The sequence below is a fragment of the Rhincodon typus genome, chromosome 20 (assembly GCF_021869965.1).
Source record: "Rhincodon typus isolate 14 chromosome 20, sRhiTyp1.1, whole genome shotgun sequence".
NCBI lineage: Eukaryota > Metazoa > Chordata > Chondrichthyes > Orectolobiformes > Rhincodontidae > Rhincodon > Rhincodon typus.
In genome coordinates, this window is record NC_063351.1 from 26,395,105 (window position 1) to 26,419,074 (window position 23,970).

General features: G+C 41.2%; 1 protein-coding gene across 5 annotated transcripts in view; it reads right to left on the bottom strand.

Moving 5' to 3' along the window:
- Positions 1-23,970, bottom strand: part of LOC109915981 (phospholysine phosphohistidine inorganic pyrophosphate phosphatase) — a 160,599-nt gene that overhangs the window by 93,309 nt on the left and 43,320 nt on the right. For all 5 annotated transcript variants that reach the window (XR_007264280.1, XR_007264279.1, XM_048608912.1 and 2 more), the window contains exons 4-5: positions 20,472-20,535; positions 11,153-11,245 (exon numbers count right to left, since the gene is read on the bottom strand). Coding sequence is in view for 3 of the 5 variants with exons in the window: in XM_048608912.1 (XP_048464869.1) it covers positions 11,153-11,245; positions 20,472-20,535 (157 nt within the window). In the remaining 2 variants the exon portion in view is untranslated. The remainder of the gene's footprint in view (positions 1-11,152; positions 11,246-20,471; positions 20,536-23,970) is intronic.

A 23,970-nucleotide genomic window follows, 5' to 3' on the forward strand; every position in this document is an offset into this window, starting at 1 on the left:
AGGTGGGAGGAAGAACAACAGGTTAGGCACCTATCCCCTCCTCCCACCTCAAGCCGCACCCCTATCTCCTACCTACTAACCTCATCCCACCCCCTTGACCTGTCCGTCCTCCCTGGACTGACCTATCTCCTCCCTACCTCCCCACCTACACTCACCTTTACTGGCTCCATCCCCGCCTCTTTGACCTGTCTGTCTCCTCTCCACCTATCTTCTCCTCTATCCATCTTCTATCCGCCTCCCCCTCTCTCCCTATTTATTTCAGAACCCCCTTCCCCTCCCCCATTTCTGAAGAAGGGTCTAGGCCCGAAATGTCAGCCTTCCTGCTCCTATGATGCTGCTTGCCCTGCTGTGTTCATCCAGCTCTCCACCTTGTTATGTCAGATTCTCCAGCATCTGCAGTTCCTACTATCTCTAGGAGTAAACTAGGTCTGGCCTAAGTTCTACTCTTCATATTTCACGATATCCCTTATTTTAAGTTCATCACAAAATTATAAATGAGAGGGTATTTCATGACCTTAAATAAGTTGTCTCCAATTTCTGAAAATATCTTCTACACACTCATTCTGCATGAAGAAGTGCTTCCTCATATCAATTCTAAACTCACTTTTTCCATCAATTTGTACTCATTTGCTGGCCTTAAAGGTTTAACTTTAAATATCGCTCTTGACTAACATTTAGTATCATATGAGTGATCTGTTTTCGTTTATGATTTCTATTTTTTTTTTTAATCTGATCTCATAACTTAGTCCTCACTCAACAGACTCTGAGTCAGTGGCCTTCTCTGCCTTGCGCTGGGAGTTTTCTCCAAATAAAGGAAATGCTCCTCTTTGTTCCTCTGTTCAGCTGCAACTCATTAATTTCTCTTCCATTTGTGATGCATAAAGTCCGATGGTTTTCACCCGTTGTTACTTTGCTGTTAGTGAAATTGAGAAAAGTGGTACCACTGCTTGTAAAGGAAGCTCTGAAATGTTTTCAGAATAGGTCTTAAAAAATGCAGACTGTCTTTTAAGCACTTTGGACATAAAATCAACATGTCACTTCCTGTCCCATCACCCCAAATTTATAGCATTTCTAAGCAGGCTCGACAAAATCAGCACTAGTCAGGACAATACCGGGTGGATGGACAGAGAGGAGGAAATGGAATCTAACATTAGTTTACTTTGCTTAGAGCAGTCAGAAGAAATAACGATTAAATGAGTAAGAGTTGTGTTCAAACTCAGATCCCAGGAATTATAAAAGGCCAAACTCTATTATTAGCAACACACTGATTACATTATAAAAGGTTTAGGCTTGCACAATTAAATTGGCAGGGAATATTTTAAGATGGTCAAAGCAGAATATACTATTGATGCAACAAGTGATGTTACATCAACACGACAGACACAGTCCCTCACTTATTAAACATTTCATCATTCAAGACTAATAGAGGGGTTGTAGTGGGGAAACACATGACGTCAACTGTCTGTTTCATTTTTAGGTCACAAAATCAGTGGATGCCTGATAGAGGGTCAGCTACTTTTCTGTTAGACACATGTGATGGATACTCCCGAAGAAACAATAGTGATTTATATCCTCACGTATTTAAAGGGATCACTTTATGTTTTCAGAATGCAAAACTCTAGCAAGTACATTTAAAGTTTTGCAATGTTTAAAAAGCAATTTTAAAAAGGTAGTGATGGGAGGAGCACAACATGCAAGTGTTGCTCTGAACTTCAGTTCTTGGCTCCCTTAAAAGGAGTAAAAACCAGGTTTGAGATCAAGCTCTCAGAGAAAAGACTGTGTGCAACAGGACTGCCTTCATAACAGAATACTCAGTGAATACTTATTCAAAAACATGTGACAGCAAAAACCATTGATCACAATCGTATCGATCAAAGCAGCTTTATGCACAAAACTCCTCTTCATATTTGTGAAACTAAGGGGAAAAAAAAAATCTTCTATTATTAAAACGATATTTGAAGGAAACAGAAATAGATTAAGTTTTAGGGGAATGCACTGGAATGAATGTTGTAGTTCTGAAGAGCTATTACAGACCTATACTTATAAACAGGACTAACGGAGGGTCGATCAGCATCAGATTAGAGCTACTCACTAATCACAATCAAACATAGTTTGATTAAAAAAAAGTATTTACATCTTTGAATAATTTATTTATCTGGTTTCTTCTTCAGGTTCTGCTGCAGGTTTATCCATTCCACCAACCCTCTCCCTCAGGATTAGGAGATTCAACACCCTTTCCACTGCAGCTGTAGGCCACTTCATTATACAAATATGAGGAAAGGAAATATGAAAATATTAAAAAGGAAATTTTATTTTTTGAAATAAAGAGCTTCATCCTTATGGTGTCACACCACTGGTGCCAAATTTAAAACCCAACTGAGCACCATTTTAGACAATGCAGGCCAGGGCCTGGCCCTCAAACTGGAGTCTTATACCATCATCACTGAGGGCATAACCAAGGAGAAATGACAGCTTGCTCCCTGCTTTATGGACGGGCCCTGTCTCTAGTGAAGCGGGATGCCAAACAGTGCAGGAAGCAGGTCAATAATCTTCTCGTCACCAAAAGTTTAGTGCCACCTTCTTCCCTCTGTTGCCTCTCACTCCAACAGCAACTACTCACTCTAACTCTGTCACTGCACACACCTCTCACAAAGGCTCATTGTCTGTATTTCTCACTATTTCATGCATTCTGACCACTCAATGGCTCTCACCTACCCCACCTTCCCAAACTATTTGCCCTTCCTGGCCTCTGCACTTCTTACTCAGTCACTCACTGGGGACACCTCACCACTTGCCCTGCTCATGCCTCACCACTCATTGTTCTTCCATTGATTTCCATTATACTCAATCACTCCCTTTGTCTCATTGCAGGTAAAAATTAATCTCCTCCCCCCCCCCCCCCCCCCACCCCCCGCAAAAAAAAGGAAAAAAAAAGTGATGTTTCTGCAGCATCCTGACTGACCTACCTGTAGTTTGGTTGCACTTGTCCTGGCCCACTCTCCAGGATGCAAATCCCCAGACTCAAGTCGGACCAAGCTCCCGTCTAACTATGGTCAAATTCCTGGTCTGGAATGGGAAGAGGACTTGAGTGGCTGTGGTAGTATCCCCTGACAGATCATAGTCCTCCTTGATTCCACTAAGGATTACACCCCTTTCACTTTCACACAGCTGCCATTTGCTTGAAGCACATGCAGTGTGTTTCTTGTACAAACATGCTGTATTTGTGAAGTCATTGATGCAAGGTGCCATACAGCGACATATCCACCCTTTGACAGCACAGTGCTCCCCACTGTGATGGGCCACCTGGCTTTCTCTCTGTGCTAAATGGCACTGCAAGCCAAAGGTTGGCAGCCTCGAATGGGGCACGAAAAACCCTGTGCGCAATAAAAAACGTGGCAGCTCACACAGAAGCTAGAGGTCTGTCTGTCAGTGCCAAGGTCAGAGAATGTTCGCTGAGAAAATTTTGTGAATTAGATAGAAGCTGGCAGCCTTCAAATAAGTGCAAAGTGACTAGGTGCCAAAAAACCAAGCGAGGAGCCTTGAGATGCATCCTGTATAAACACATGTGTGTGACACTGTGACAAAGCAACCTGGCAGAAAAAGCAAGCGTTAGATGACTCTGAGCTCCAAAGTGTTGAAGGTCTGAAAGGGTGTGAGAGTTGATCCAAGAGCCGGCACAATGGTGTGGTGAAGCACTGATTCTGATGGCAAAGTGTTAGGGAGTGTAATGGAACAAACACAGAATGCTGGGAAACTCAGCAGGTCTGGCAGCATCTGTGGAGAGAGAAACAGAGTTAACACTTCAAGTCCAATATGACACGTCTTCAGAACAGTTTCCTCAAAGAAGGAGGAGGGGGACCTTGGAGTACGCAGGGGTATTGTGATTAAGAAGTAGTTGCACGATGGCTGGCACAAGCGTTAGTAGAGCTGCAGCTAGCAGGTACCCACTCTAATGTGTCAGGAATTTTCACCATTTAGTTTCTCAGGAAAGGAGAGGAGAGTTCTTTGATATATCAAGGTGAGCTGGGGCTTTAGTGAGATATAAATGAATGGAAGTCAGGTAGTTGCTGCTCTGTGGTGAGGTTCTGAAGTCTCCATTTGAAGCTTAAGAGGAAAATCGCAGAAATATTTCTCGTCATTAAGATCCCAATTTTTTCATTTGCTCCATATTTTCCCACCTTTTTGACCGTTACACATATCACACCAGCCAGGGGAAAACCACACCCATTCTTATTAAAGCCTACAGAAATAATAATTGTTGGAATCACTTAAGTAATATGGAATCACAGGAGGAGAGGTTTACAGTATGGAAGGAGGCTATTCAGCCCATTAGGTCCATGGCGAGTGACAAGTCACCTGATCCCACTTTACAGAGATTCCAAATGATGTTGCTTTAAATTCAACTTCTGGCCAAAGACCCTAGCACCACCAGTCAACCAGGTTTACACCAGCCTCCAACAGCAAGAACCAGTGCTCTAAGATTACATATTATGCAATACCCACTCTCACCCACAGATTGGTGAGCCCTGCAATGCACATATACTCCCAGATGTCTCTTTTTTTTTAAAAAAAGCTGACTTTTGACGCTCATAACCTACTGCTAAAATACACAGATCCGTGCAAAACCCGCACTATAGGAAAACTGAGGATAAAGTAGTCCAAAAAAAAAGTAAATATTGCTCATTCAAGAACAGACACCTTCACACAATGATGGTGTGTTACGCTCAGTCAATGAAGTGCTTCAGGTAGCCATTAGGATATGAGACAACTAATTGTGGACTGAAGGAGCAGAAATATTTGTCTTTAAATATTTAATGCTGCAAACAACTCCATTTCCAAACAGTGAGGCTGGGTTTGACCTTCACTAACAATAATGGAGTTTGTTTGCATCTGATCTGCTTTTAAACAGGAAGTAGTTTGGCATTAAGTCAGGGAACCAATGGAAAATCTGGTGGGAACCTCTGCATTTGAACTCACGCTCAAATTATTCTTACCAAAACAGTCACCTTCACAAAGAAGTCACTGTAGTGACTGTGACGAGGTCAGCCAGCTGAACCTCAGAATAGGGGTCCCCCGAGTGGGGCTGTTAATCTGGTCCAATCAGGGAGCCTTGGCTGACAGATATGAACAGGAGTGTCAGAGGTTCTGTTCACTCTAGGAGCTGGCTCTGACGAAGCCGGATCAGTGTCAAGCACTATGCACATGCAAATAAAAGGGTAACTTGGTGATGGGATACTAGCCTCTGTGGAGTTCTTTCAGTAATTTCCCACAAGAAATATTAACCAGACAGTTAAACATTAAAAATCTTTAAATAGGCAGCAATTCCATGTTCAGTTGAAAACAGAAGGAATCACTGATTTCTGCCCACCATTAGCACGATATCATCCTCAAAACACAACTTCTTTTTCACTTCCAGCATTCCCAGAGATTTGGATACTCGGTTTGACTCGTCAGTCACTCACAGCACTTTCTCCCCTTCCTGTGACACCTTTCTGTCCTTACATCTTTATTCTTCTCACTGTTCAAGGCCCTAAACACACTTTCCAGGTCTAACAGTGACGTACTTGTATTTATTTCAGTGTAGAAGATTGTATTCACTTCTTGCATTGTGACCTATTCTACACTTGGGAGACCAGATACAGATTATCTGCTTTGCAGACACCGCTGTTCAGTCTGAAAGTGTGGGACCAAGTTTCTAGTCACCTGTCATTTAAATTCTCCACCTTACTCGCGCTCTGAACTTCCAGTTCTCAGCCTCCTATAATATTTCAATGAAACTCAATCCTAACTCAAGGAACAGCACCTCATCTTTCAACTGGATGATCCAGAGTCTTACAGACACAGAGTTCAACAATTTTAGATTGTAACCTCAGCTCAAATGAGTTTCCTTTTGTTGATTCTTTTTTGTTTTCCTCTTTTTTACCTACTTCTTGCACACGGATGATTCAATATTCAGGATCCTGCCATCCAAACCACCTCTGGACGGATCTTTTATTATTTCCACTGCCCTACCTTTGGCCTTGTTGCATGCTTCCTTTCATCACTTAATCTCTCCTGCCCTCCACTCTGTTACACAGCTTCTCTTTTCTTCCCGGAATTTGCCAGGAAGTTGAACTTCCGACTTCCTGGTGCCTTCTGAGAATGTTTCTGACTCCGAATTAGAGTTGGAAACTTCAGATAGTTCCAACTTGCTTAAAACCACTCAAGTAAAGTCCAAAAGAATGGTAGGCAGTGTATCAATGAATATTGCTTACAACCCTGTCAAAATATCCAGACATCTGGATCAAAGAGATCCATTTGCAAAGAAAATGGATCCACTGAAAACAAAGGCGAGGAGACCATCACAGACTGCAATAAATAGTTGGAGAGCTGGGCTGAACACTAACCCTGACTTTTACTCTAGGGAGAACATGGTCACAGTGGAAGCTCTAGACAGCACAGAAATGTGACACTTATCTACCACAGAAGAACTGGATATTGAACCAGTGTAAAAGTATCTTAGCAAAGATATGTGCAACATTCCACATGCTGATGCCACACTGTCTGAATTCAGACACAGGAAACCGACACTCCTGCAGCATCTGCACAGTCCCCCCGTTTCTGTTGAAGGGAGGGGACTGTGTATTAAGATGTGTGTGATACAGAGACTGTGACTTTGTACAAGAACAAGGGTCACTGCTGCATTTGTAACAACTATCATGGTATCTCCTCGCTGAGCAATGTAGGAAAGGTATTTGTCTTTGGTGCCCTTATCAGAATTTCAGACCATAGCTGAAACATTTCTCCAAAGCTTGAGCAGTTTTAGAACCGGAGGATCAACAATTGGCCATAACCTTCTCAAACCAGAGAAATGCTGGGGACAAAGGAGACCATTATACACAGCCTTCATCAATCTCACCAAGGCATTCAACCATGTGAGCAGAGATCGTCTATGTAAGCTGTTGGAGAAAACTGGTTGCCCATTGAACTCAATGTGATCTCCTTGTTCCATCACAATACAGCGGGTAAAGTCAGCAATGCCCTTGAGCAACATCAGAAGCCATTAGTCCATTGTGGGCTCAAACCATGCTGTGTCCTGGCAGTGACACTCTTTCACATATTCTTCTGTTTGCTGCTGTTAAATGTCCTCAGGTCATCTACAGAGGGTGTCTACTTAAATACCAGAACTAACAAGAAGCTGTACAGCTTTACCCACAGGAGCAGAGCCCAGGAGAGGAGGCTGCACATGGCACTAATCACCAGGGCCCATGTCTTCAGGAGAGCTGGGCTCAGGCACCAGCCCCTGTCTTAAGTGGCCATCTCATACAGTGGGCATGGTGAACGAGTTCCACTTACCCTCCAGATGCCTGGGTTCAACTTGCAGCTTTTGTCTTACTCACAGCACTGCCCTTTTATGCAAGTTCATAGAATCCCTACAGTGTGGAAACAGGCCCTTCGGCCCAACAAGTCCACACCGACCCTTGCAGCATCCCACCCAGACCCATCCTCCTATAACCCACACACCCCTGAACACTATGGGCAATTTAGCATGGCCAATCCACCTAGCCTGCACATCTTTGGATTGTGGGAGGAAACCGGAGCACTCGGAGGAAACCCACGCAGACACGGGGAGAACGTGCAAACTCCGCACAGACAGTCGGCCGAGGCTAGACTCGAACCTGGGTCCCTGGCGCTGTGAGGCTGCAGTGCTAACCACTGAGCCACCGTGCTGCCTCAATGTAGATGACCATAACCTTAGGCTGCATTGAACGTCCCAACTCAGAAGCGCTGGCCATTGTCACTGATATGACAGGGGTCCTGAACAGGGCACCCAAATTAGCTACCTCTAGGTGCAGCAGTCTCAGTGCAGCTCCAGGCAATGGCCAGTCACTGTATAGTGTGCAAAGCCCACAAGCAGCTCAGATAAAAAGGATGCAACTACAGATTATTCGTTTTTAAAAATTATCAGTTTATGGCTCAGTAAGTTGCTTATGTTTTGTTCAGACTTAATCTTCTAAAAAAGTTATATTTGATGTTGTGCCAATGTAAAACCAGGTCTCAGGCAATTACTGCTGGGTTTCATGCTGAAAAGGAATGAGATATTGACAAGAAGTCAGATTACTTTTTGGAAGGCTGGCAAATGGGGGAGTGAGTTTTGCTGAGAAATGGGAATGCCAAGTTCATTTGGCAGCTTCTGTGCAAAGAGAAACAGATGTCTTTCAGAAACAATGCGAATCATGGATCTGAATAATTGACTTTGTTTCTCCATAGATGTTCCCTGACCTGCTGAGTATTTCCAGCATTTTCTGTTTACTTTTAACATTTCTAGCAACTGTAACACTTTGCTTTCCTACTATATCATCAATGCTGGGCATTTGTAAGTGTGGTTTGTTTTAACTTAAGATGAGAAAATGGTTACCACTCAATGCAAAGTGTAAGTTCTCTATTAAAGCATGGTCAGCAATAACACATTACTGCAGGTGAGTTGGCTGGTGCTAAATTAATGCAGGGTTTGCTATTTTTACACTTAGAAATGAAACCAGGAGTTGTACCAATAGAGCTCAACATATGCTGATTTTTACATGGGATTATTATTTTGGTACTTGTGGGGTTCAGGCCTAGCAGATATTGCTGTCTGGATATGACATAAGGACAGGTTCATAGAAGCAGAGCTGATTTTATGACATGAATAACCAAGCGGTGTGTAATTTTCTGACAAAGTTGTGGTTTTAAAATATATCGTACTGAAATCTGGGCTTGCAATGAGTTTTATAATTAGAGGGACAAAAGTGTAGTTGAACCTGAACGATGCTGTTCTACCCCAGTTCAGGGCACCAGAGGATATGAAGGCTTTGTAAAGGGTTCGGGAGATATTTCCTAGCATGGTTTCAAGCATGAGGGATTACAAAGAATCTTGGGTTGTTCTTCCTAGAGCCAAGAAGTCTGAAGGGATTTGATGCCAATGGATAAAATTATGAATAGTTAGCTGGAATATATAAAGACTGGCTCCAATCCAATGATCCAGATTTAACTTCATTTAAATTGGTTGGCAAAAAACCCAGGGGTGACATGAGGACAAAAGTTTTACACAAATAATGGTTAAGCTTTGGAATGCACTCCCTCGCTGATATTATGATGGATATGGGGGTTCAAGTTGGAATTCAAAAGAAAATTGGATAAAGACTAAAGGGAAAAAAAGGGAAAGAATTGATTGTATCTGGGGCATGTGCAATGTGTGTGCGCTAGGATTTCTCTTCAAAAACACTACTGCAAACTTACTGGACTGAAAGACCTCGTGTCATGCTGCACTTGATGGAAGTTATTGAATGTTGAAATGTCAAGGAGGGATAAATGTGGTGGGAAAACAAGGGATCTGGAAATAGGAAAAGTGGCAAGACCCATGATTTCCCTCTTTGGCCTTGTACTTGAGAAACTTCCCTCCCCGTCAGGAAGTTGTTCTATTCCAAGGATTGCACACGAACCGTCCATACTGAGGAACACTTACAATACCAAATCAACGTACTTTCTGATTCTTGTAAAGAATCTGGTTTGACCATCAGCATTAGGAAGGCATGTCCATGATCTAGGATGTTGCTATACCGCCATCGATCAGCAATGTGACAAAGTGACGTTTAGAGGATAGTGATAGCTTCATATATCAAGGCACCACAATCACCAGAAATCTATCACTTGATGCTGAAGAAACACATACATTGCAAAGCTCCAGCTGTTGATCCCAAGCTGAACAACAGCATGTAGAATTAGAACAAGCTGACATAATAGCAAATTGAGAGCCTTGTGAACCTGTATCAGTGCACTTCTCCATAGTGGTGAGAACCGGACACCCTGTGCTAGGCAAGAGAAAAGGCTGAGCAATTTTCACCTTTGTTGTCTCAGATGTATGCTTGGCATCTCATGACAGTACAAGGTCAGCAACTCAGAGGTTCTGATGTGTGGTGTTGCCATCCAGTCATTACTAAATCAACGCACCTGCACTAGCAGCTCAATTACATGTATCAGATGGTTGACGATTGTACAGAAGGAGTTTGGGTATACAATGAACTGGCCACTGGGTCATGACCTTCAAGGTATCCATTCCATTGCCACAAGGACACTGATAGTGACAACTAGCAGACATTCAGCGATGCTATGACCATTGCAAGCCATATGTCTGGGAGGGCACAGGAGGATACAAACAGGAATGGAAAGCTCAGCTGGCTGAGAAAAGAGCCCAGAGAAAAATCATAGGCCAGCAAATTGAGCACCCTTGCAGTTTTCCTCTGTAACAAATGCAGTACAACTGCCATGTGGAAAGGGCACCTGATGTGGTTACCAACCCAGAGCTGACCACTACAGTGCAAACCATCTTTCTGGAAGGAAGGCTGCCACACAAGAGAAAATACATTCCAATACATTACTGCTAAGAAATGAACTCCTCCAAGCAGTCCACTGCTCAGTATCGGATGGAATTTTATGAAATATTAATATCCAATTTTTAAATCAACAGCACTGTCATTCTCAATTGCTATCAGCCTCTAGCTGAGGTTTTTGTCCACTTAACTCTATTTGTAAACTGGAAATAAGACTAAATATTTGTTAAGTCACTGTATTTGCAAGGCAATAAGAACAACCTTTATGCAGAAAATAAACTGAAAGTTATGTATTGCAAGTTATAAATCACAGTTAATTAAGCTTCAATTCAGGGTGCCTGGTCACATAAGAATCTACATTCAAATCACAATTGCACATTATCCTCTGGGGTCCAGTACAATGTGTGGTTAAAGCAAAGCTGATGTTAACCTACAGATCTATGGCTTTTGGATTCATAATTTATATTGTTAAGAAAAGCATCTAAAATGAATAAAAAAGAATGACACGAGTTAGATTTTTTTGTCTGCTGCAAGTTATCAGAAGGAAAAGTCTGTTTATTCTATACTTAATTATCCTTGATGAACATTCAAAATTTTTTCATATTGTCACTTGCTATAAACACAGCAATAATTGTAACATTTGTATTTCATTCAAATTAAGCTGCAACTAACAATTCCTGGAAGAAAAATCCATAGCCATTTGACAAATCAAATGAGCCAAAATGACAAGAAACAACTTAAACAAGTTATTTTTATTCAACAGATAACAGAACAAGTATCCAGCATGAAAGACTAGCTCTTACCTGATCTGGCTCTAAGTCCATGTCGGATAAAGCTGAAAGGAAAAACATTTTTGCTGGCTTTCCTATCACTTCGGCTTTGATATCACAGGCATACTGGGAGGAGGGAATGAAAATAAAATCAAATTCATGCGTAAAAACTAAAATAAAACTGTGGATACTGTAAATCAGAAACAAAATTTGTTTCAAATGGTTTCAAATTCATATGTAGTTCTTGAGAGAAAAAGGCACCCGAGACTTCAAGGCAGAATATAACTCTATATTAAAGACAACTAAGTATTTGAATTTTTAACAACATAAGAACAGCAATAAAATTCTGGTTAATTTAAACGTTTCTTGTCAAATGTGCAGCAGGCTGTAAGTAGCATCTTTGATGGCTAAATCTACAAATATGCATGCTGAAAGCTATTTTGATTCTAGTTTTTGAAACAAAGGGATTTTATTTCTTTGGGGAAGCAGTAACATTCCAATACCAATTGGGTCACTCTGCATTTTAGTTCAGAAACTTGATCAAAAAATGTCAGGCCCAAAGAATCATTTTATCCAAGTGATGATGCACCTAATTACAGATATCATGTACCGCTAAGGTAGGTACAGTAATGTTATGTTTCATGTATCACAGGGGCGACAGAAATGAGAAAACTGGGCATTCCAGTTTTTATCCTTTTTAGCCTGACATTCAATCCATTTGCAGGACTGCCTTTCCTTTTAATTTTCTCAGGTTATGAATAATTAAATAACACAAATATAAATTAAAATAAAGGGGTATCAAATGTTTTTCTGGCATGACAATTCATGAAAATGTGATGCTTGTGGCTCATTGTACAATTCTATATCCATCAGCAGAGGGAGCATAGCTCTGGGGTTGATGTTATTACTGACTAAGCTGAGATGATTTGGAGCAGTAAATTTGACAGCGTGCTACTTCTTCTCCAAGTAGTATCCTCGATCGTTTTTTAACTATGTTTGTATCATGCTTTTAATATGGGACAGAGCAAAAAGTCCACTTCAGCTGGAACATGAATCAAACTCTGTACTTTTCTGTATTCTGAAACACAATAATCATCTAAGCTAAATGACCCTCAGGTAATGTATTGGAGTAGGGAAAAAATATATGTTGATCTTGCTGAGATTGATTCTTCATGTTTATTAAATCTTAGCTGTGTATTTATAATATGTTGTATATCACACACACATACAACGTCATGTTATTGAATGTATTAGATAATTGAAATTAAAACAAAACAAGGCCATTCAGCTCATCATACAAGATGGTTCTTTAAAAGTGCAGTCCTGTTTGATCGTAGATTCTGATTTAGTCCATGATCCTATAGGTTCCTCATCCTCAAGTACCTTTTAAAACTATTGATGGTGGTGTGGGTCTTGTGGTTAGTCAGGTCTTCACAATACACAAAGAAATACCATCCAAGGGATGATGAGTAACTGTAGAGCACAACTATTTATAGTAACTTAACAAAATACACCATCTTCTGCTGTGAAAAAGAAGGCATTATTGACTTCCCCATCTTTCCTGCAGTATGAGGATCCATTTTGATTTCAGATAGCCCTACATTTCTGAATTTGGAAGTGCTGGTGAGAAATGTGGACTTAGGTCCCAATGTGCACCATAAGGAGCAGAATAACAATAGAACAGTGATCACCACTCCTTAGAAGGTTTCAACCATCATGTCTATACTGCTTTCAGTAATGACAGTCCAGAGGGATTGTTTGTTTTAGGGTTTAAACAGCAATAGTTAAAAGTATTGTGTGAACTCAAAGACAGTAAAACTCATTTACTTCTTCAGATCAAGGAAATATTGCACATGAGGGATATTTAACTCAAAAAGGTCAGGCTAAGGATAGCTCAGATCAAGCTCAGCTTTATGGAATAAAAAACGAAAGAACTGCAGATGCTGTAAATCAGGAAACAAAACGGAAACTGTTGGAAAAGCTCAGTAGGTCTGGCAGCATCTGTGAAGGAAAAAACTGAGGTAACGTTTTGGATCCGGTGTTCTGAGGCAGGGTCACTGGACCCAAAACATTAACTGTTTTCTCCTTCACAGATGCTGCCAGACCTGCTGAGCTTTTCCAGCAATTTCTGCTTTGTTTCCTGAGCTTTATGGAGATGGGTATAGCTTAAGAAGGTTCTCCGGTTTCAATTTACCTGTCCAATTGCAGGAAGACGTTAGTTGCAGTTTGGAGTGAAGGGAATACTCATACGAAAGAAGTGAATTCATACAGTTAAGGCTCTAGAAAGGTCCAAGGGAGTAGGTGCAGAATAGTTCAATGCAGCTGAAGTGGTGAAGGAAGCCCACAAGCAGTATTTGCTTGATGTCGCCGAGCAAGATTTTAGCTTGGAGAAATTCAGTGACAGCTCAATGAAGCCAGCTGTTTGATAAAAGATGAAATCGTGTCAGTGATTAGATGCTTGGGAATGGTCTCAAGAATCCTGAAGAATCCTCCAGGAGATTGGGAGAAGCGACTGAATTACAAAGATGAGAGCAACTGTTGGGGCGGTCTGAGTCAGAGAGTCTGTGAGGGAGTTTCCAAAGCTGGATCTTCAAAATGAAAATTCGAAATTGAGATCCATTGCAAAAGAGGAAGAATTTTAATTAGACGTCCAGACCCACAATGTCATAAATAGGTGGGTAGGATCAGTCTTAGCTTTGTGGAGTTAATCTCAACAGCAGCATCCATTTAAAATGCAGTCCGCCATGCTCAACCATAAATTACCTGTTAACTCAGATTTACTTCATGTTCGTCTTAAATGTGTAAGTTGTAAATATCTTGCAGATTGTTTTACTTTCCAACTTGCATTATAAAGTTTAGTTTCCTTGTTCTAAACCACGGAATCCTGTGGTTTTATACTTTTAATAAGTATCTGAGATCTTCAACTTTGTCTATTTGTAGCTATAGTCTAATTACTTACAATAAATAATAACTTTTGTTTAATACAGATACCTGGTCCATGATTTTTAAATCAACTTTGGTCTGAAAGTCAGGAAAAATGGGGTACTGTGCATATTAAAAAAGAAACTTTAACATTCGGTATGACTTTGACAATAGCAGGGCTAAATTTATGGTGGGATACTGCAGTGGGTCATAGCACCTCAATTTAAATTTGTCTGTTCTGATAACCTTCTTTGTTAATCACGAATCTAATTTACCCATAAAAAATATTTAATGACTCTACCTCCATTGATTTCAAAGGTAGATAAATCCACAGATTAACAATGCTCCGACAGATTAAAAAATATTCTCCAAATCTCTGATTGAAAAGGGAGGCACCTTATTTTTAATTTGCGTCTCCTGGTTTTATAAGGGAAAGTATCTTCTCAGATCCTATCAAGTCTCTTCAGGATTTTATATGAGGTTATCATTCATTCTTCTGAACTCCGTTGGTACAAGCCCTGGGTGTCCAACCTTTCCTCAAAATAATACCTTAACCCAAGGAATCAGTCTAAACTGCTTCTAATGTAATTATACTCTTTAAGCAAGACCAAAACTGTACACAGTACTCTTAATATGGTTTCATCAGTGTCCTGTGTACTGTATCAAACTTTCCTGCCTTCATATTCCATTCCCCTTGCAATAGATGACTATGTTTCATTTGCCTTCCAAATCACTTACGGTGCCATATACTAACTTTCTGTGATTCATATACAAGCACATTCAGATGTCTCAGTACCATAGAGATTTAAGGAATGCATTTCTTTTCTATTTTTCCTGTCAAATTGGACAAGTTTGCATTATTCTCCACCTGCCAAATTTTTGCCCAGTCTTTTAATCCATCCTTGGCTTTGCAGGTTTTTTATGTGCTCTTCACAACTTACTTCCCTACCTAACTTAGTGACATCAGCAAAACTTAGCAATTATACACTTGGCCCCTTCATCCAATTTGTTCACATACATTGTGAAAAGTCGAAGCCCCTTCTGATACTCCACAAGTTGCAGTTTACCAAACAGAAAATTAAAAATTGATCACTGCCTTCGGCTTCCGTTGGCTAACTGAACCTCTATCTGATGCTCTTATTTTGTGTAGTAGCCTTTAATGTGGGGTCTCAAATATATTTTGGAAATCCAAATACACTACATCTACTCATTTACCTTTATCCACAGTAGTTCTTAATTCCTCAAAGCATTCAAATATATTAGTCAAACACAATTTTCCTTTCACAAAATTATGTTGACTCTGGTTGACTGCATCAGCATTTTGTGACTGTTTGCTATAAATTCATCAATAACAGATTTTAGCATTTTCCCTATAACATATTAGTTTGGCTGGCATGAGGCTCCAAAGAACTTATTTTGGACTCAAAACATTGGGCTGAATCTTACATTTGTTGGGCTAAATAAAAGTTGCATGAGGTTTTTTGAAGGGATTCTCAACCTCAGGCCAAGCAAGATTTCTCATTGTACCTGACTAAACACACCAAATTAACTTCATATCCTGCCCCAATGGCTTTCTTCAAGTCATCCTGGGTCTAGCCACATCTTACTACATGCTGTTTCCAGAAACTGGTCAAGCATTGTTAGTCTGGAGCTGCCCTACATGGTTCCTGACATTGCCCTGGACTTGGCAAACAGGGGATATTGGTGCCCAAGTTTAGAGGCAGGGACCTGGAAGCCCTGCTTTACAATGTGGAACAAACAAGAGATTCCCCTTTCCCCAGGACTGGCAGTGGAGGCCATGACACTGGAACATGTCAGCCTGATCTGAGGTTACCATCCAGATTAAAGTGGTCTCAGCTTTCAGGAGGAATAGCCAGCACCATCAATGTCCTTCTCTGTTTGCCCAGCATAACAGGCATCATCTTCTCTTTGATACCTCACACTCACTCTATCTTTGCTCCTGTACCCACCTCCCACTAAGGCTTATGCTCTACCACTCTCACCATTGTCTGCAACATCTTTCCTCACTCCCCTGCCTGTCCTGAGCGCTACCTACTTACTTGCTTGGGACACCTCCTCACTTGCATCAAGAGAAACAGCTGCGCCACCCACATTCATCTCCCATCATACTTGCCTTTCTCTCATTCCAGGAGACAAACAGCCAACATGAGGGCAAAAAGAGTCAAGATGGGTGGAGGGCTGCCTGACATTCGGCTCCTTACCCCTTGAATGGGTAGCATCCTGATTCTGACTACCCTGAGCGGCTGATAAATCATGTCCAAGGCCCTGGACTGGTATCAGAGACTGCCCTCAACTTACTGTGCCAAGACCCCGAGTGAAGGCAATCCCTCTTTATTTGACGGAGGCCTGCCTACAACAATAACAAGCTTCCTGCCTGTTTGTCAGCTCGAAACAGCAAAACAAGGCAGGAATAATATGAGCCTGGTATTTCTGGTTGAGGGTACAAAGCATTCAAAGACAAGGCAAGGGAGGAATGCTGTGTATAAATAGTTGAATGTGTTGGCTATGCTGGGAGAAACCAGTGCAGAACAGGAACAAGGGGTGTGGGGGAAAGGGTAATGAAGGAGGAGGGTGTTCACCTTCTGAAATTGTCAATGTTGAGTTCTGATGGTTATAAAAGGTACTTAGGTGGAATATATGAGGTGTTGTACCTCCATTAAGCCTTGCTGGAGCACTGTAGATCTGAGACAAAAGGGCTGGCCAGGGATCATGATGGTAGACAAAGTGTAGGTGTTCAGCAAAGTAGTCACCCAGTCCATGCGTTGTCTCCCCCATGTACAGAAGATCGCACTGTGAGCAGTGAATACAGTGGACTAAATCGAATGGCATGCAGGTAACTTGCTGCCTCATGTGGAAGGAGTGTCTGGGACCTTGAATAGTGAGAAGGTCATTGGGTAGTATTGCACCTTCTGCAATTGGATGGGACGGATCTATGGGGATATGGAGACATGTTGGGAATACGGAGACATGTTGGGAATACAGGAGGAGGGAAACAGGGTGTCATAGAGGGAACGGTTCTTGCAGTAGGCCGACAAGGGAAGGGAGGGGATTATGTGTCTGGCGGTGACATCCTGCTGGTGCTGACAGAAATGGCAGCTTATGATTCTTTAGGCGTGGATGCTAGTGGGATGGAAAGTGAAAACCAGGGGGACCCTGTCGTTGTTGTGGGAAGGGAGGGATTGGGTGACAGCACAAGTGGCAGAGGTAGTCAGACATGGTAAAGGGCCCCAACAACACAAGTGGCAAGGAATGTTTGGTTGAGGAAAAGGGTGGCAATTTCTGAGGCCTCCTGCTGAGGTGGTATCAAGAAAATAGATGTGGAGACGGAGGAACCCAGAGAATAGGATAAAGTCGTTATGGAAGCAGGGTGTGAGGATGTATAGTCAAGGTAAACATGGAAGTCTGTGGGTTTATAATGGATATTGGTGGCCAGCCTATCCCCAGAAATGGAAACAGAGATGTTGAGGAAGGGAAGGGAGGAGTCAGATGGATCAGGTGACAGAAAGACAGAAATTGGAAGTAAAATAGATAAACTTTTCCAATTCCAGACGGGACAGAAGCAGCACAGATGATATCATCAATGCACCAGAGAAAGAACTATTGGGAGGGATCTGAATAGGAATGGTTCAAGCAATGTTCTGCATAGTCCACAAAGAAACAGGCAAAGCTAGGGCCCATGCGGGTTCCCATGGCCACACTTTCAATCTGAAGAAAGTGAGAGGAGTTAAAGGAGAAATTGTTCAGAATGAGGATGAGCATAGCCAGGTAGAGGAGGGTGTAGGTGGATGGGAATGGTTCAGGTCATTTTTCCAGGAAGAGGTGCAGAGCCAAGATCATCCTGATGGGCAATGGACATTTGGATGGATTGTAAGTTGACTTTTTAAGAAGATGGATCGCATTTTGTGCTCCTTTATCTTTGCCAAAGTCACACTGAAAAGTCTGAAAGCTCCGATTTAATTTTCCATCATTCTGGGCATTAGGATTTCGAGAACAATCTTTATGACTTGAATTGTTCAGCTGTTTTTCCATGCTATCTTGTATCCTACTGAGCCAGGTTTCTTTGACAGATAAAAGGAGATTTGGGGAGATCTTCAGGGATGATGCTAAATGCTGTAGGTCGTGTAGGCAACAATATTTTTTCAATTCCAAGCTACTCCGACGCTTCAATAACCTCTACTACTAATTCATCTTGCCATGGTGCCTTCCCATTTCTTATCACCTTGTTCTTGCAAAATTTCCTGGCCTATGTCTTTGTTTTTGATTGCTGGTCGAGGTCCTCTGTCATCAATATGCAATTCTTCTAGGTATCAACTCTGGGTCCTCAATGTGCTCAACACTTTCCCAAGTAAATCGTTCATATTTTATGGCAGAGATTTTCCATTTTGGAATCTAAGTGTGAGAGCAGGCATGTTCAGTGGTGCCTGATTCACACTCCCAGCAAGAAAGCTCGCTGGATTAGATTGAGCATTAGCTTGTTCAGAACTGACCAGTCTCCGGTTGAATCACAGGCCCCAACGTTGAAGTCCCACCTCACCAGAAACTGCCTGCCGATCACAGGACAAGACCTTCTGAATCCTAAAGATTATTGACAAAGGTCTGTTCTTCAAGGGATACAACAGCAAGAAGGTCAGAGGAAAAGGAAAAGGGTGGCTTTCAGCATCTGTTAATTGCCCACTTAAGGGCCTGAATTGCTGGAAAGTCCCAAATGATACCCAGAAGGGATGAGTATCTCTCCTGGAACAATTTGCCCAATTGTCTGTCCTTCTCACCATGTCCAGAGAGGGGAAAATTGTGCCCTATGTGTTTATAATATGTTTTAAGAGTTTGTTTTAATGGCCTGCTTTTCTCACAGTCTCTTTGTCACGTATTAACAGCTTCAATTCTCTTGTACTTTCCTTAATTTCCTGATAATTAATTGAATTTTGCTGTTGGAATTGTCATAGATCATCCGGGTTCCATTTGTCATCTGGGTTCCATTTTAAAATGGTACCATGCAGTGTTTCCCCCTCTATGCTTCAGAGTTCCTTTTAAGAAAGGTGGCCTAGCAAAAACAGAACTGCTATCTGATGAGAAGTGAAAATTATTTTCTGGGTGTGACTGCTTCTATAATAAGAGCATAAAACGCAGGTGCAATGTAGGCCATTCAGCCCATTGAGTCTGCTCCACCATTCAGTCAGATCTGCTAATCCTCAACTCCACTTTGCTGTCTTTTCCCCATGACACTTGATTCCCTTACTGATAAAAAAAATCTGCATATCTCAACCTTGAATATTATAATGACGAAGCCTCAAAAGTCCTCTGTGGTAAAGAAATCCTTGGATCGATACCCTTCCAGCCTCAAGTTCTGCCCAATTAACTTTGACAGCTTTATTATTAGATTTCACCTGCAATTCCTGGTAGAGTTATCCAAGGAACAGTACACCATTTCTGCTTCCGACAGTGGAACAACAATTTTAAAAATAGTACCCGTGGCTTTCATATCTCGAATAACATAATCCCTGCCATGAACTAGTACCATCCCTTATACCCTTGTCTTCCCAAAACACGCTTTTTTCTACCTTGAATAGATTTTGAGTTATTATCAAGATATCTGCACACATATAGAAACATACTGTCCTAACACACAATGCCCGCTTTTGAATAGTCAATGGTGTTCCATTGAAGACTATCATATTAGGACTTTATCTGGAAGTAGCAGAGCTGCACTGGTAAGGAAAGTGTTGAATTCATTCTATTCTCAGTTTTCACTGAATGAGCTGACCTCGATCAGGATGGTGATAGGGGTATTGGAGTAGTGTGTGGGAGTGGGGAAGAGAAAAAAAAGAGGAAAGCCTAGGGGTGCCTATTTCTAGTTGGTATGCACATATCTGAATTTGAGCCCAGGTACAGATGAGTTAATCTGTAATGTGCCCTAAAGTTGAGGGCCTTGGCAGAAGTATTTAACGGCATCTTTGAAACCATACCTCAATATTGTTTCAAAATGGGGTGGGAATAGACAACTTGGAAGCAGCATAACAAGCAAAGAAAAAAACTCATTTCACAAAAGATAGTAACTAATTAAACATAATCAAGGAGTCCATTAAGAACAGTTTTGATTTTATCGTTTTTGGTAATTTACAGGGCATTTACCAATTCTTCATATTCTGCATCGCATATCTTCCAATTTTGGAGTCATAGAACTTTTAAATATGACATATTTCTGCTTCTAATTGGTGATCTGGTTACATTTTTAATTTAACACCAGCATTTATTGCCCACCTCTTTTCAAGGGAGTTGGGATGGGCAATGAAACCCACGTCACATGAATAAAAAGAACACTAAACGAATTGAATACTTTGAGGCATAATATTACATTAGCCAATACCATTGTACTTGGAGAACAGAAAAGGAAGCATAAACATTAGAATACCTCCAATGCCTTCATGTAAGCTCCAACATCGAGTTTCATTCCATCGGTTTCCTTATAATATCGCCTAAAGTACGGAAATATCAAGAGGTCAATACAATCAAAAATATATAATATAGAAGGCCCCTTTGCAAAGCAATCTTTGGAGGACATATAGAAAGCTTGGATGTAGTGTCCAACATGTTAGAGAAGCTCATCTTGTGTCATTTCTTCATTATACCACAATGAATATAATTAGGTCGTAAGCATGAATAGTGAGGGCTAACACACTTTAATTTTGCAAATATCACTGAAGAATAGATTTCTGACAGAAAATAAATCCTTCCAATGCAGAAAAGTGAAAAAAGTGAGACAACTTGATAGGAAGAATGAGGGGAGCAATACAAAATAAAGGGTACAATTCCAAATAGGATGCAGCAACAGAGGACCTGGGATACAGGTTCACTTAGCGATGAAGGTGGCAGGGCAGGTTGAAAGTGTTAAAGATGCATACAAGGCTGTGGGCTTTTAAAACGGAAGCCCAGAGTACATAAGCAAGGAAACTATACTAAACCTTTACTGAACGCTGTTTGGCCTCAACAGGAGTTTTATGTCCAATTCTGGACACTGCAATTTGGCAAGGAAGTGCAAATTTTAGATAGGATGCAGAAAAGAGTCATGAAAATGATTCCATGGAGATTCAGTTATGTGGAGACATTGGAGAAGGTGGAGTTGTTCTCCTTAGAGAACAGAAGACTGTGAGGGGATTTGACAAAGGTGTTCAAAACTTTGAGAGATTTAGATAGAGAATATTTGGAGAAATGGTTCCCTTGGTGAAACAGAGAACACAAATTAAGATGAATGGCAAAACAAGCATCAGTGACATGAGGAAAAACATTTTTGTACAGCCGGGAGTTAGGAACTGGAATGCAACTTTCTCAAACGCAGTGGAGACAGATTCAACCAAAAGGAATTTGGAAAATATTTTAAAAGGCTATGGGGAAAGGGCGGTGAAATTGGACTAGCTGAGATTGTCTTACTGACAGCCACACAGACTTGGTGGGCCAAATGGCCTCCTTCTGTACTGTACTCATTCTTCTGTTCTATTTTTTAAAACTTCAGTATGAAACCATCCCCAGCTGAGACACAATGGGTTAAATAGCTTCTTCCTGTATGTCAATACATGCATGTTAAGAGAAACAAAGTGATCGAATACTTCATTTTCAATATGAGGAGCAGAGTGTTGTGCGAAGTTTTTCACAGTAACCCTGCAGTAGAGAAAAAACATGAGGAAAATCTGTAGGCTAATGGAGAATGATGAAATATTAAATGACTTTCAATCTATTGCCAGCTAAATAAACTTCGAAAAAATAATTCATATTGTTCTCTCACTTAAATGTAATTCACCTTCACTCAAGCAGATAATGTCAGCTGAGTGACAGAGTTATTGAGCAAATCATTTTTTCAGAACCATTTCTGCTCCATGCCAGATGGACTGTATTAAGGTCTCAGACAGCAGATGAGAAATGTGCAACATGGTTGGACATGGTTTTTATGGTTTATCTTTCTGCCATTTTCAATTATACATCAAAGCCTCCCTCTCAAATGACCACTTGACCTCTGCTTGAGCAACCATTAACCTTCCATAGGCTAGCGTAAGCAGCTTAATTTTCTGACACTGGCATGACCAGAGAAATTACACTGCCAATTCCATATCCCATCTAAAATAGATGCTGAATGTAAATCAATATATTTAGAGGAGACTCCTCGAGTAATTCTGTCATGCTGGCATAACTTCTAACTTCTCATTTACTGACTTACGTATAGATCAGTCTTGCCAATTTGGACTTCATTCTGGAGTCACATTGTACTTTTATCAATCTAGATGCATACAATATCCATCTGTGTGCAAATATTCCTTCCTTACTGACCAATTTTTAATGTGAATGTTTATGCTTTTGTGCCCAGCATAATGGAATTTCTAATTAGGGATTTTTATTGACAAATGTCCATTTTTTTTTGCTTGTAACTACCCACCCCTTCTCATTGTTCTCCCTTTTTATTCCTTGATGAGCTTGACAATTTGCAGTTGTTCTTTCCATCCTTCCTTTCTTTTTATTAGCTTCTTTGACACTGCCTTCCCGTTCGGAGGAGAAATGTTGGAACAATGGTAATGCGACCTCTCATCAAAACTAACGCTTTCTTCCAAGTTTTAAGTGTTCACGCAGTTTCATCCCCAGCTTTCATGATCAGAAATTTGCCTCCACTGACAGCATGTTCAAATATTTAATGAATCACAACATTAACAATTAGCTCATGACAGAGTTATTTTGCAACAGAGATTGCACAGCATAAACTTCAGTCCATCCAAAAAGGTGGGGAGCCAAATAATTCAGACTAAAACAAGTGAGTGGGCTGAACCAATTTGCTTTTGTGTTTTCAACCAGGGTTACAAAGTAAGGACTAGTCTCTTGTCACCACAAAGTTATAATAAGAAACATACCAGGTTTTAAAAGTGTTAAATTATGAAGACAGGTTGCATATGTTTGGATCACATTCCCTTGTGTTTTAGGTTTGAAAGGTGATCTTATCACCTTATTCCTTCAGGGCGGCAGAGTGGCTCAATGATCAGCACTGCTGCCTCACAGCACCAGGGACCCAGGTTCGATTCCACCTTCAGCTGGCTCTCTGTCCGGACTCTCCCTGTGTCTGTGTGGGTTTCCTCTGGGTGCTCCGGTTTCCTCCCACAGTCTGAAGACGTGCAGGCTAGGTGGATTAGTCATGGGAAATGCAGGGTTATAGGGTAAAGTGTGGGGGATGGGTCTGGATGGGATACGCTTCGGAGGGTCAGTGTGAACTCCTTGGGCCGAATGGCCTGCTTTTACACTGTAGGGATTCAATGATTATCAAGGTTTTAAAAGATTAACAGATTCAGTAAAATAGCTGTGGGGAAGTCTCTCGTGGCAGAATCAAGAACGAGGAAGCATAAACATAACCTTAAGAATTAAGTCATTTAAGATAGAAATCAGGTAATATTGTACATCCAAAGGTCAGTGGAAATCTGGAATTTACGCCACAAAAGCCTGGGTCCATTGCAATTTTCAAGACTGAAAAAATACACTTTTGTCAGGGAACAGTTTGACCAAATGATTTGAAGCACAAGTGGGGGTAAGCTCTTGCTCCTCTGTTTCAAAGTCCAGAAACACAGCAAGTGGTAACTATAAACTTCGTCCCAAACAGCCCAGCAATAGTGATGCATGTGCACAGTTTCCATCTGCTCAGTTATATTTCTGTTGGCATCATGGCCCTATAGCCAGTCACAGAAATGGCGTGCAATCAATTTGTGACAGGAGTCATGGGCTAGATCTGGAGGAAATATCTTTTGTCACACAGAGTCAAAAGCTGACTTCGTCTCCTTACTGAAGCAAAGGTAAAACAAAGCTTTGGCAGAGAATGAATGTGGAGTGGTGACTGCTGCCAGAAATCCAAGTACAGATCATCAATAAGGCCTATTAGTCTCACA